The following is a 13,933-nucleotide window of genomic DNA, read 5'->3' on the forward strand; positions in this document are numbered from 1 at the left end:
GTGTAATTGTCAGTGGGTTTTCTTTGTTGTAAATGTGTGTAAATATTGAAAAAGGGTTTTATTGGTGTGTTTAAGTCATTCAATTACTTTGTTACTAATTTGTTGTAATCATGTTTTTTGGGGGATGATATATGACTTTTAAACCTTTTCTTTCTCAAATTAATAATATATTTGCGACAACTACTGTCATTACATACCATTAATGAAGCCATTTTTGATCATATGACACATTTTTTCTTGTATTGTTGTCAGAATATAAATGTTATTCAGTATAAGTTTATCATATTATGGTAATATTGTTTTTAATTTATCTTTTTCTCACCGTTTGTGGCCCTTGAGCAGGTTCCTGCAGCCACTGGTCTCCACTATAAACCCTGTTATTTCTCATGCGTCTTGAACTGGAAGAAGAAACTTTTAATGCTGAACTTCTGACCGATAAAGTTGCCGAGTCAGATGGTTTGTTTAAATGAGTCACTCACCCCCACGTGTGACGAGTCACGGTTCAATGACTCAAATAACCGGCGAGTCGCTTACAGAGCAGGAAAGACTCGTTCAACATTCTTGTCCGGGAGAAACCAGTTTGTGTAGCGAGCCCGGACTCGCACAAACACGACGGGTTCTGAAGGTGTGTGTGTTAATAGGGTCCGGTGCAGGGTCCAGTGGTGGAGTTGAGAGGGTTAATGAGAGGAGATTGAAAGGGGGGAGGAAGAGGGGAGGAGATGCAGGAGGTCGGAGGGAGAGAGGTGCGTAGCTAACGTGGAAACACACCAGTGAATGACCCGGCGGGAGCTGCTGAGTCGGGGGTTTATTCTTATGCGCATTACAAAGTGGCACCCATTCGTGAAGAGACTGAGAGCATTAATGAGTGAGAGGAGCTGCCACGCATGTCCTTCATCCACCCTGTAGTGTGTGTGTGTGTGTAGGTGTGTGTGTGTGTGGGTGTGTGTGTCGGTGGAGGGGGGTGTGGGAACCAACATTTCCTCCACCTCTTCCCTCCATCTACTGAAAACAGTGATGACGGGAAACTTTGTTCTGACGTAAACTTCAGGTTTCACTCGTCTGGATCTTCTCATCTGCAGCTTCATCGGAAGTTAATCTGAAGTTAATCTGAGATTTGAGAACAACCTCGTCTCGGTACATTTTGACCGTTGACTCAGTTTCTTACTCACACTCACGTGTGGACGACACCGACCGACAACCACACACACACAAAAACTCACTTAATCCAGTTTTAAATCCCAGGTTACACAACTCAGGTGCGGCTTCTCGACTCGATGCTTAGACACAAACTTCACCGGTGCAGTAACAACATTGTGTGATTAATGCTCTGGTGATATAACAGTGATTCAGATTTAAAATGAAAAAACACAATATGTCGACTACTGTACATCAACACTAACACCATCTTTGCAACATTCTAGAGGATGTGAATGAAAAAACACTCAGTGTCCTCGAAACATAAATATTATTTAGGTTAATATTCATATCTGCGTTGACATTAGCACAACTAGCAACAATAGAAAAGGTTGCAAACATTAGCAAACAATGAAAGAAAGTTGGAAAAATGTGCAACAATGGAAAAGGTTAGCACCATTAGGAGCAATACAATAAGTTAGAAACATTAGCAACACGTGAAAACAAGAAAACAACAATTGATAAAGTTAGCAACAATTGCAAAAATAGAAAAAAGGAGACACGTTAGATCAAGTTTGCAAAATGAGCAACAATAGAACAAGTTAGAGGAAAAAGTTAGCGACAAAAAAAAATTGAAAAGAAGTTGCAACATCAGTGACTAAAGAACAAGTTAGCAGAAGTAGCAACAATAGAAAAAGTTAGCAACTTTAGCAACAATGGAAAAATTCAGCAACATTAGCAACTAAAGGACAAGTTAACAAAAGTAGCAACAATACAGAAAGTTAGCAAAATTAGCAAAAATGTAAAAAGTAAGCAATATTATCAACCATGGATAAAGTTAGCATCATTAGAAACAATGGAAAAAGTTAGCAAAAGTAGCAACAATACAAAAAGTTAGCAACTTTAGCAACAATGGAAAAATTCAGCAACATTAGCAACTAAAGAAAAAGTTAACAAAAGTAGCAACAACAGAAAGAGTTAGCAAAATTTGCAAAAATGTAAAATGTAAGCAATATTAGCAAAGGAATGAGTTTAAAACACAGCAATTAATTTTCCTTAATATTTGAATTATAATTGTATATTGTAATTAACTTAACAGTTTATATATCGTTTCCTTGTAATGCAATTTACAACATTTTTATCTTTATTTTCTTTAGGTATTTTTTTATTTCGTTCATTTCGTGCATTTTATCATTGTATATTTTAAATGATGTATATATATGTTTTGTTGTTCCATCATTATAATACAAAGTTATCTTCACCTTCATCACAAGAAACGCTCGGACACTCAAGACGACCCGACGTGAAAAACACTGTGTGATGTTGTTCTTAGTTTCTCTCTTATTGGTTCCAGGTCGTCTGGTCCGGAGCGAAAATAAAACCCGGAGCGTGAAATAATCTCCAGGAAGAGCCGGATCACACTCGGAGGAAATGGAGTGAAATTGGTGGCGGACACGAGTCGTGACCTCTGAGGGTGAAGAGGCCTCACGCGGGTTTATTATTGCCGCTCGCATTGTTGACATGGTAACACAGCCTCTGAACAACGTGGGGGTCCCACACACACACACACACACACACACACACACACACACACACACACACACACACACACACACACACACACACACACACACACACACCCACACACACACACACCCCCACCCCCACACACACACACACACACACACACACACACACACTGACCCTCCTGTCCTTGCAGACTGCTGACCAAGACTTCCCTCCTTCTTCCCAAACTCTTCCATCATAGGAAGCCGGGATTAGAGTGGATTATTCCCCGGCGTCTCCATGGAGACGTTGGAGACTCGGCGGGGGTCGCGGGTCCACTGAGGGGTGGAGCAGGTCCACTCTCTGGACATGCCACAATTTTTTCACTTTTTCTCACAAATCCTAGCCGAGGATTTAGGATCCAGTTCCCGGGGCTGGAGGCCAGAACATGTGTGTGTGTTGCTCAACGTTGCACAATCGCGATGTGGCTGCGGTTCAGCAGATCAACGGATCAGTGGACGAGTCCAACAACTGCAACCATCTCCGCCGGAGACACGTGAGTGTGTGTCGGCGTCGTCGACGCCAACTCCGGCCTCGAGCCAGGACCCGAGGTCAAAGGTGAGAGTCTACAGACGACCAGATTTAAATCGGCCTGCGACGGAACACAAGCCCGTTGAGCCGCCGCCGACCCAGTTTGACCTCCAGATGTGGAGCTCACACACACCTGGAGCGAGTCCAGCAGCCGAGCACGACGCTCCAAGAACTTTCGCTTGACCTTGAGAGACAACCATCGAGTCGAAGAATCATCGAGTCCCTGAAACACAACGCGGTCCTAACACTCTTGAATTCCCCCTTAAGGTCAGAGGTCAAATACAATACTACATGATGTTGTGGTTTATTTTGCGATCCTAACACAAAAGGTTATTTTAGTCGGATAATGTCCAGCAGGTGGCGCCAGCAAACTAGACAAGCATGTTGATTTGTAGCAGCGGCACAAAACACTCACTTAACCCATGAGCTGTTGACTTTTGCGACTCGACCCCGACTCACAAAAAATGTGTTTTCTTCGAAGCACGTGTGCATCGAGCCAGCGTTGATTTGTCGCTACCATGGCAACCCCCCGAGTTTACCCCAAAGGGGAGGGAGACGCGCTCATCCATCCGGAAACACAAACGTCTGCGTTCAACGAGGCATAAAACACGAGACACGTGCGCGACCCCCGGACGCACACGCCATCGATCCGTCAATGGCGCCCAAAACGAAGGCGTGCGGTCGTACCTACGAGACATGAGACACTCACAGAGAGATCGACCACAGATCACATCCTTCCAGTTGTTTACAAGTTGTTTTGTTTTTCAATCACATGATCAGCAGAACCAACAGATCATGTGACCACACCCTGATCCAGACTCGAGTCAGTGAAAGTGTCAGACAGAACCGAGGCCTCCGTGAGTCACACAGGTCAGTGTCGAGTCACACAGGTCAGTGTCGAGTCATGGTGAGTCAGTGACTCTTTAAACAAACATTCCACTGCAGCCCCTTCCAGGAACAAAGAGACACACAAAGAACATGTGTGTTTGTGAAGGGGGGGGGGTATGTATTATATATAAGTATGGGGGTATTAGAGAGCAGCGCGACCTTCATCTGACCTGAATTCATGAATTATGGATGAAGATGAATCATAAATGAGATGAGCCATCGTGCTCAAGAGAGGGCGACACCGCCCTCTGCTGGCCATTTACTCTACTACAGGCAGTCCCACCGTAATAAGAACGTTTTATTAGTAAATTATTCCATAATATTGTTTCAGATAAATATTATCGAGTGAATTTAGATCATTAGATCATTGTATTTTAAATATATCAATTCCTAAATTCGTTGTTTATTGTAAATTTGTTTCATTTTTGATCCACACGCAATAAATATATTTATTTAATTTATAATTAAATAGCATACATAGCAACATTTTTGTATTGATTATATTTTAACAACGTTTTGTTTGACAGTTCATTCAAAGATATTTATTGGTATTTATGTGATGAATAAAAACAAAAAAATATATGAAATAATATATATATTTATATATATTTTAAACATTTTCATTGTTTATATTATATATTAGGCTGCACTGTCTGTCTTAAAACAATAACAGAAGCAGAATATGGAAGAATAAGGTAAGTCTGTTAAAGGTCATGCAGACCATCATAATGTTTATTTATGATTTTAGCTTCTTTTTCATCTATTTGTTATTTCTGTTTCTTTTCATACTTGTAAAAAAAAAGAGCTGTTTATTTTAATCCAGTTTGACTCTTCATGTATCGTTTTACTCTAAATCGGTTTGTCGTTATCATCCGTAATTGGCTACAAATAAAGTTTACTTTATTGACTGACGCATGACAGACGTCAGACTTGAACGTCTTATGAGTTTGTCTGATCAAATATAATTCAGTTTGTAGCTGATAAATCTGATCTTTATGAGTCTGTTTCCAAGTGTGTCACAGTTTGTTTGTGTGTCTTCTCCGAGCGAGTCCGGATGTCGGGAGCATTTCTATGGTCGGAACAAACCAGAAACTTAACCAAAGTGTGACTCACAACAATCACAAGTTGTTCCTTTCCGCCTCAAACGACTGAAATCATGGATCTATTTATATCTGCGGTGAAGCTGACGACACTGACGATTTTCTTCAGTATTTCACTCACCCGTTCTCCAGATCATCGATGTCCACGTCATCATCATCATCATCATCATCTTCCTCGGCGGCGCTCCTGCCCCCGTCGCCCAGGTAGTCCCCCCCCACCTTCAGCAGGGCCGGGTCCTCCAGGGCCTCGATCAGGCTGATCCGGGCGCCGTGGTTGACCCGGAGCGGGAGGTCCGGGTGGGTGTGAGACGGGGCCTCGCCGGCCTGCAGGCGGGGGCTGGCCTGACCGTGTCGCCACGACAACGGCGAGGAGCGGTTGGAGAAGCCGGAGGCGGAGAAGGCGGCGGCTTCGTCGCTGTCGTAACAGACCGGGGCGTCCGTGCAGCTGCGAAGGGAGGAAGACGAAGATGATGAAGAGCAGACTTGTTGAGAGAACATCTCAAGGAAGGAACAGTCTTATAAAGACGATTATCGTCGACATCAGCAGCACTTCTGCTCCGTCACGTGCTTTCTATTGATCGCAGCCATTTAGAGACGCACTCTCTCTGTAACGAACTGTGTCTGGACTCACCTGTGGCTCAGAGAGACTCCTCTCAGGCTGGTCATGGTGTCCTCCAGGTTCTGCCGCAGGTCCAGGACGTTCTGCACCGTTCTCTTCCTCTGGGACTCTGGATCTGCAGGAGACACCAACATATTAGTTTTCTGACTCGTTCATGACTCTTCCATGTGTCTGTGACTTGTGTACATCTTTGTGACTCGTAGATTCGACTCTTAAACATGACTCGAAGACATCTTTGTGACTCGTAGATTCGACTCTTAAACATGACTCGAAGACATCTTTGTGACTCGTAGATTTGACTCGTAAACATATTCATGACCTGTGTTTATGGATCGTAGATGTATGAGTCACTCGCAGACATGACACCTTAACATGACTTGTAAACAAGACCCGTGGACGTATTTATGACTCGAAGACATGAACTACAGAACTTTATGACTCATAGACGTGAACCCTAAAAATGACTTGTAGAAGTTACTCTTAAACACGACTTTAAGATGAGACTCGTGAACGAGACTCATGGACATATTTGCGACTCGTAGATGTGGCTCTAAAACAAGACCCGTGGACATATTTATGACTCGAAGACATGAACTACAGAACTTTATGACTCATAGATGTGAACCCTAAGACCTGTAGAAGTTACTCTTAAACAGACGTCTTTAAGATGAGACCTGTGAACACGACTCATGGACATATTTGTGACTCTAAAACAAGTCTCGTAGATTAAAAAACACTCGTAGACATATTTGTGACTCGTCGATGTGACAAGACTCGTAGAAACTTGGAGGGGTTTCAGGTCTGCAGCCTCATTCTCACTTCGACTCTCCAGGGAGTCCATTGGCATTTGTTTCACCATAATCTACTGTAATCTGCTCAGATTATGTTGCGCAGATTCATGCTGGGTCATGACAGACTGCTGAATCATGTGTGTGTGTGTGTGTGTGTGTGTGTGTGTGTGTGTGTTTCCCTCAGGGGGCTGCAGATCAGATTCAAAGACGATGAGATTGAATAAACCTCCTCAAACACTCGATCCGTCACAACACACTCACTCTTGTTAAGATGGACTCGTGAGTCGGCGTCACGAGTCGTCGACCGCTCAATCGGGGGCTCGACCTTTGACCTCTGTGAAGTTTATAGTGGTGGTGCGCTGACGTTTTAACTGGGGGCTCAATAGACGAGTTAATGTGGACCAGCTGACACCGACGGTCACGTGACCTGAGGCGTGACACCAGAGGTCGGAGAGACACACGTCTGCCGCTCTCACTTCTCTATTGTCGAGATGTTGTTGATAAAAACAGATGCACTCACTTCCTGTTTCAGCGACTCATGTCTTCTTCACAGACAGTTATCAAAACACTATCAGACTATCAGAGTAAAACTGCTGCCAGTGCTGTGAGAACCGTTATTTAACAGTTTATATTCCAATGAAGTGTGTATGAAAAATATGTTGTATTTTATTGATAATTAACATGCAAATAATCACTACGTTTTTCATTTTTGTGTTACAATTAAACAACCAACCTCTAGATAGCAGAAGACATTACATCACCAGCAGCCGAGGAAACAATGAAACCTTGCGTTGACTGAGGACGAGAGGATACAGTCGACTCCAGCAGCTTTTAAAGCTGATGTTTGGACATATTTTGGTTTGAAAACAAATTAAAACAGTTACGACTTCGTCAAGAGTCATGAGGTCTGTAAATTCTGCAACACCAGAGTCAAGTACTTGACAATACTACACATATATGCTTGTTACTACAGTATCACAACACCAGAGTATGTACCCGACAATACTACACATATATGCTTGTTACTACAGTATCACAAAACCAGAGTATGTACCCGACAATACTACACATATATGCTTGTTACTACACTACCACATCGTATCATTGTCCCTCTTTAATGATACGTCTCATATCACCAGATACTTGTCAATACACACCCTAAATACATGTTAACAGAAGTAATTTGACAACCATTAGTTTAATCTCTTTTCACGCTTCATTTATTGGAGGACGGTCCCTTAAACCCATCTTAAACACCAGAGTCAAGTACTCGATAATACTACAAATATATTCTTGTTTCTACAGTATCAATATATATTGTATCGTTGATCCTGTATCATGATACGAATAGTAACACCAGATTCTTGACAATACACACTCCTAACTGCCAGTCACCGGTAAAAAGTTATACAACAAATATTTAATTCAAATGAAACATGAAAGTAAAACCAGTTAATAAAGTGATTTAAAATGTCTGTTAAATCTAAGATGATTGATTACAGTAATAAAAAGTCATTTCCCCACAGTTTCAATCCACTGACTAAAGTTTCTAAAACTTGTCGAAGTCGTTCCGACACGTCACTCTCTGTGTTGCAGAAGGAGCGCCTGGTTTTCCAGACCATCACTGCCTTCCCTCTCTCTGCTCTTAATGAAGCTCAATGCAAATACAAAAGTTTTTGCAATTTGCGAGTTCTCTCCGAAGTGCTCGTGACGGTTAATGCACTTGTGTTAGTGCTCCTGGGTGGAAGCAGGAGGCGAGCACTCTAACACTCTGCTGAGTCAGCAGTTAAAGATGACTTTTGATGAATATTGAAAACGGACACTAAGAGCATTAGCCACCTGTCTCAGGTGAAGCTCAGAGCTGGACGTGAAGCTACGGTAAGAAGGACAGACGCGACCTCTCGCTGAAGCAGGAATCAAACACTGGGGTCCGGGGGGTGCAGCTGGCGAGCGAGGAGACGCCTCCGACGAGCCAGGAGGGACGACAGCTGCTCGCCGAGTCCAACACACTCAGAGGAACTCTACACTTACAACAAAACAATCTCTGATTCGATGATGTCATCCTTGAACTCTAACGTTTCTGACTTCAAATCTGCGTCAACCGTCGACAGCTGGATCGATTGGTTTGGTCTGGGGGGGTAGGGTGGGGGGGGGCGTCTGGTGCTGGTGGTCTCAGCTGGCACGACGCCTGAGGAGCTCGACGCACAATCAAGGACGCACACGTGGCAACTGAACTACACACACTTGAATGATGGCGACACTGCTGTTGTGTTCTTCTGGCGGTGTGCGTTAGTGTGACTCGACACGACGCGCTCGGAATTATAATCCCACAGAATGAACTCGCAAAGAGAGGAAAGCGACGACTTGTGTGTGTACGACATCAACACAACTACACAATCTTTAGCCGTCGGTGATGATGACGATAATGACCGAGATGAAGATGTTGGTGATGATGAAGATGACAGTGAAGATGATGATTAAGTGATGATAGTGATGATGACGAAGATGATGAAAGTGATGATGATGATGATGAAAGTGATGATGAAGATGATGATAGTGAGGATGATGATGATGATAGTGAGGATGATGATGATGAAAGTGATAATGATGATGATGAAGACGATGATGATGAAAGTGATGATGAAGGTGATGATAGTGAGGATGATGATGATGAAAGTGATGATGACGATGATGATGAAGGTGATAATGATGATGATGAAGATGATGATGATGAAAGTGATGATGGTGATGATAGTGAGGATGAAGATGATGAAGATGATGACGATGATGATGAAAGTGATGATGAAGGTGATGATAGTGAGGATGATGAAGATGAAAGTGATGATGACGATGATGATGAAGGTGATAATGATGATGATGAAGATGATGATGATGAAAGTGATGATGGTGATGATAGTGAGGATGAAGATGATGACGATGATGATGAAGGTGATGACGATGATGATGAAAGTGATGATGAAGGTGATAATGATGATGATGAAGATGATGAAAATGTTGATGAAGGTGATGATGGTGAGGATGATGATGATGATAGTGAGGATGATGATGATGAAGGTGATAATGATGATGATGAAGATGATGACGGTGATGATGAAAGTGATGATGGTGATGATAGTGAGGATGAAGATGATGACGATGATGATGAAGGTGATAATGATGATGATGAAGATGATGACGATGATGATGAAAGTGATGATGAAGACGATGACGATGATGATGAAAGTGATGATGAAGACGATGACGATGATGATGATGATGAAAGTGATGATGAAGACGATGACGATGATGATGAAAGTGATGATGAAGACGATGACGATGATGATGATGATGACGATGATGATGAAAGTGATGATGACGATCATGATGAAGGTGATAATGATGAAGATGAAGATGAAGATGATGATGATGATGATGATGATGATGATGAAAGTGATGATGAAGGTGATGATGAAGATGATGATAAAAGTCAGGACCAGGACGATCATAATACTGTTGCTCAAACATCACAGACGTCCACACAGACGAGACAACAGTTCTGCTCCTCTGGGCCTGTGGACTGTCCATTAAGAGAGGAACTCCCTGAAGAAGACTAATGGTTCCTCCCTGCGTGGATGCATCTGCACTCGCTCTGACAGTCACATGACGGGAGGACGAGGACGAGGAGGAGGAGGAGGTTTGAGTCCTCACTATTCTCTCAGAGCTTCCCTGCTCATCCATCTCTGTCCGACCGTGTCCACGCCTCGTGGTGTCCACACATGATGGATGTGTCTGTGAAAGCTGCTGATCACACACTTCATCGCATGATCTGGACATCCATGAATAGAAACTCCAGTCGAACACTTCGACACACGAAGGTGTTGATCTCAGTCTCAAAGATTCCAACCGTAAACAAACAATCACATGTAGTGGATCAGCTCTGTTTCCACGGCGACGCTACACAAGCCGCTCCAGGCTCCAGTCATGAGACGTTTTTATCGTTCCGGACATTCCCGACATGTGACTGTCACGACGACAGGATATTGTTGTTATGGTCCTTTTCCTGGCGGGTTATTGGACCTTTCCTCGCTCAGGTACGAGCGGGTCCGGGCCCTCGTGAGACGGCGGGTCACGACAGAGACCAGCGGGCGTGATCCAGTTCCAAACAAGACCGTGACTCGCATGCAGACGAGAGGAAGTCTCTGGAGCCAAACAGAGCTTTTAATCCCGGAGAAAAGGTTCTGGTTATGTTGGATCTGTGCTGGTCCGTCCTGTGACCAACAGAACTTTAAGAAACCGCTCATGGAAGAAGAGTCAGAGTCACAGTTTCTCTGGCTCTTAAAGATCTTTTTAAACTAATAATTTGGCTTTTATTTGTGGCTTCATTTGATTATTCTTAGTATCATATCAAAAAATGTATATTTACTGGGAAACATGTAAATATTGATTATTTTATGGCAGATTTTACTGCGGATTGTATCATAATAAATAACATTTGAGGTTTTTTTCTACAAGATTCATTGATAATAGTTTGTTTTATTTAAAATGTTTTTAAAAAAAATGTGATTAAACATAAAGTATATTAAACAACAATATTGATTATTTTATTGTAACATTTTCTGTTCCGCACAGTAGAAATACAAACTGCTAGTTTATCAAAACAAATAACAGTTACACGTCAATTTACAATGTTTTGTTTTATTAAGCATTTTATACTTTTTGGCTTTCAAATCACACTTTATTTTTTATTATAGTTCTTTAATGGTTTGTGTATAAGTGTGCATGAAAAAAATCATTTGACGAATAACTAACTACATTTGTTCATTTTTGTGTTGCAATTAAACCTCCGGCCTATAGATGGCAGCAGTCGTCACGTCCTCCGCAGCTGAAGGAACGATGAAATCTTGCGTTAACTGAGGACGAGAGGATACAGTCGACTCCAGCAGCTTTTCAAAAGGTTTGGACATGTTTTGGTTTATTCAGAATGATTTGTTTTACTGTGTATTTTTTGCAATATTTCTTTTTAAAATGTGTTTAATTTAATTAAACTATTGACATCATTTAACTGCAAACTAAATATTAGGCTGTTTTGTATTTAAATCTGTACTTTCCTTATCAATAATGAACTACAATCATGTTGTCATGACACTACAGCACAGAAGATAAACAGTCTCTCAGCTCCGGACACTCAAACAGGAAACACTGACACCTGGACTCACGACACAAACATGCAGAAGAACAAACATGTTCTCACTCTTCACTAGCACTAGTGAACAACAACAACAACGTCGTAACCCTTTAGTCAAAACAAAGTCAACACGGTAACAAATTACGAGTGTGTGTCTGTGTGTCTGTGTGTCTACTGTGTATCCGTCTCCGTCGACTGCTCAAGAGACCCACAATTATTACACACTCACAAGTCTTTCACTCTCTGTGGACAGGAGGCTGAAGAGGTTCACACACATCATGGCCCAGACACACATAAAGTCAGCATTTGGCCTCAAACACACACAAACACACACACACACAGATGTTGCAGCTGGATTGAAGCTGGTGGTAATAACTCGAACCACACAGGAAACTGTTTAATGAAACTTCTAAACATTGCAACACACTGTGTGTGTGTGTATGTGTGTGTCGGTATGTGTCTATTGGTGTTTCAGTGTGTAATTGTGTGTCTTTGGGTGTCAGCATCTATTTGTGTGCATCTGTGGGTGTGTTTCTTTGTATGTGTCTTTCTGTGTGTGTCTTTGTGTGTGTTTTTCTGTGTGTGTGTGTCTGCGTCTATTTGTGTGTATCTTTGGGTCTGTTTCCTTATTTGTGTCTTTCTGTGTGTGTATTTTGGTGTTTCGATGTGTCATTGTGTGTGTCTTTGGGTGAGTCTGCATCTATTTGCGTGTATATTTGTGTGTGTTTCTTTGTGTGTGTCTTTCTGTGTGTGTGTGTCTGCATCTATTTGAGTATATCTTTGGGTCTGTTTCTTTGTGTGTGTGACTTTTGTTGTTTCGATGTGTCATTGTATCCATTTATTTGTGTGTGTGTCTTTCTGTGTGTGTGTGTCTGCATCTATTTGTTTGTATCTTTGTGTGTGTCTTTGTGTGTGTGTCTTTGTGTCCGTGTGTGTGTGTGTGTGCATGTGTTAAAACAAACGTGTGAAAATGATTGAGCTATAATATTATCATAAGTCAGCTGTAACTTATTGCAGGTCGGGTTGAGGGGGCAGCAGCTGGACCGAAGAGCTCCTCCTCCAGGTGTGAGACAGAGTCTCCCCAACATGTCCATAGGTTCGTCACTTCACCTCAATAAGCATCTATAACATAAGTCAACAATAATAGTTTGTGCGTGTGACGCCTCCAGCAACACAACCGGTCATGAGACGACAAACACAAAGTTCCTGCGCCGGCGAACAATGAAGCGTCTCATCGGCTTCGCCACGGAAATAGAACCGACGCGCAGGAATATTTGTCACGAGGCCGTCAACGATCCTTCAGCGCCGACTCCTGTGCGACGCCCGCCTGTTTCGGGCGGTTATTTTTGGACGCCGGTTGACTTTATGAAAGAGGCTTCTCTCCGAAAAGATGCCTGGAAGTGTGTGTTTGTTGTGTAACAGCTGATGAGACAACATGAGCCGTAATGTGATTTGGTGGAGAAGACGACAGGAAGCAGCTAATGCGTCTGGATCCTGGGAGAGTTATCGCTACACACTCGCCGTTGTTTTCAGTGTCGCTCGCGTGTCCACTGGCATCAGAGAGGAAGCGAAAGTGTCGCCGAGAAGCTTTTTTGCAGACCACACCCCGAAACGACAGACTCGCCTGCGGTGACGACAACGGCGGGAATTCAACACAACGGTGAAAGTGGAACAGTGGTGGATTAAAGCGGCTCTTTTGTCAGGTTCTCTCCACCAGGTGTGTGCGCTCGCGAGCGCCTCGGCTTCTTTATCAATCACCGGGTACCGAGTTCATTGTTCGGCAGACAGCTGACACAGAGGAGCGTCGCACAAACGCACACACACACGGGCAGACAATACAAAAAAACAGATAGCTGAGGCAAGGTTTGCGGGAAACTGTCGCCGTGTTGTGTTCAGGGCCGCTGAGCTCCTGAGGTCGTGACCTGTGTGTGTCAACGATCACATCAAAGAGATTTAGAAAATCAGCTTACGGACTCTGTAGGAGACACAATGTAGCGACACAATGTAGCGACACAATGTAGCGACACAATGAAGGAGATGAAAGTCCATCAGAAAGTGAGCGACGCACAGTGATGATGTCATTGAAACGGAAACAAATCATGATGATCATTAGGTAGTT

The 13,933-nt window shown here is 42.9% G+C and overlaps 1 protein-coding gene across 4 annotated transcripts in view; it reads right to left on the bottom strand.

Annotated features, from left to right (window-relative positions):
* Positions 1 to 13,933, bottom strand: part of nav1a (neuron navigator 1a) — a 66,566-nt gene that overhangs the window by 34,765 nt on the left and 17,868 nt on the right. For all 4 annotated transcript variants that reach the window (XM_087780823.1, XM_087780822.1, XM_087780820.1 and 1 more), the window contains exons 5-6: positions 5,851 to 5,953; positions 5,341 to 5,664 (exon numbers count right to left, since the gene is read on the bottom strand). In XM_087780823.1, coding sequence (XP_087636949.1) covers positions 5,341 to 5,664; positions 5,851 to 5,953 — 427 coding nt within the window. The remainder of the gene's footprint in view (positions 1 to 5,340; positions 5,665 to 5,850; positions 5,954 to 13,933) is intronic.

Source organism: Callionymus lyra, chromosome 19 (genome assembly GCF_982586985.1).
Source record: "Callionymus lyra chromosome 19, fCalLyr1.hap1.1, whole genome shotgun sequence".
Taxonomy (NCBI): Eukaryota; Metazoa; Chordata; class Actinopteri; order Syngnathiformes; family Callionymidae; genus Callionymus; species Callionymus lyra.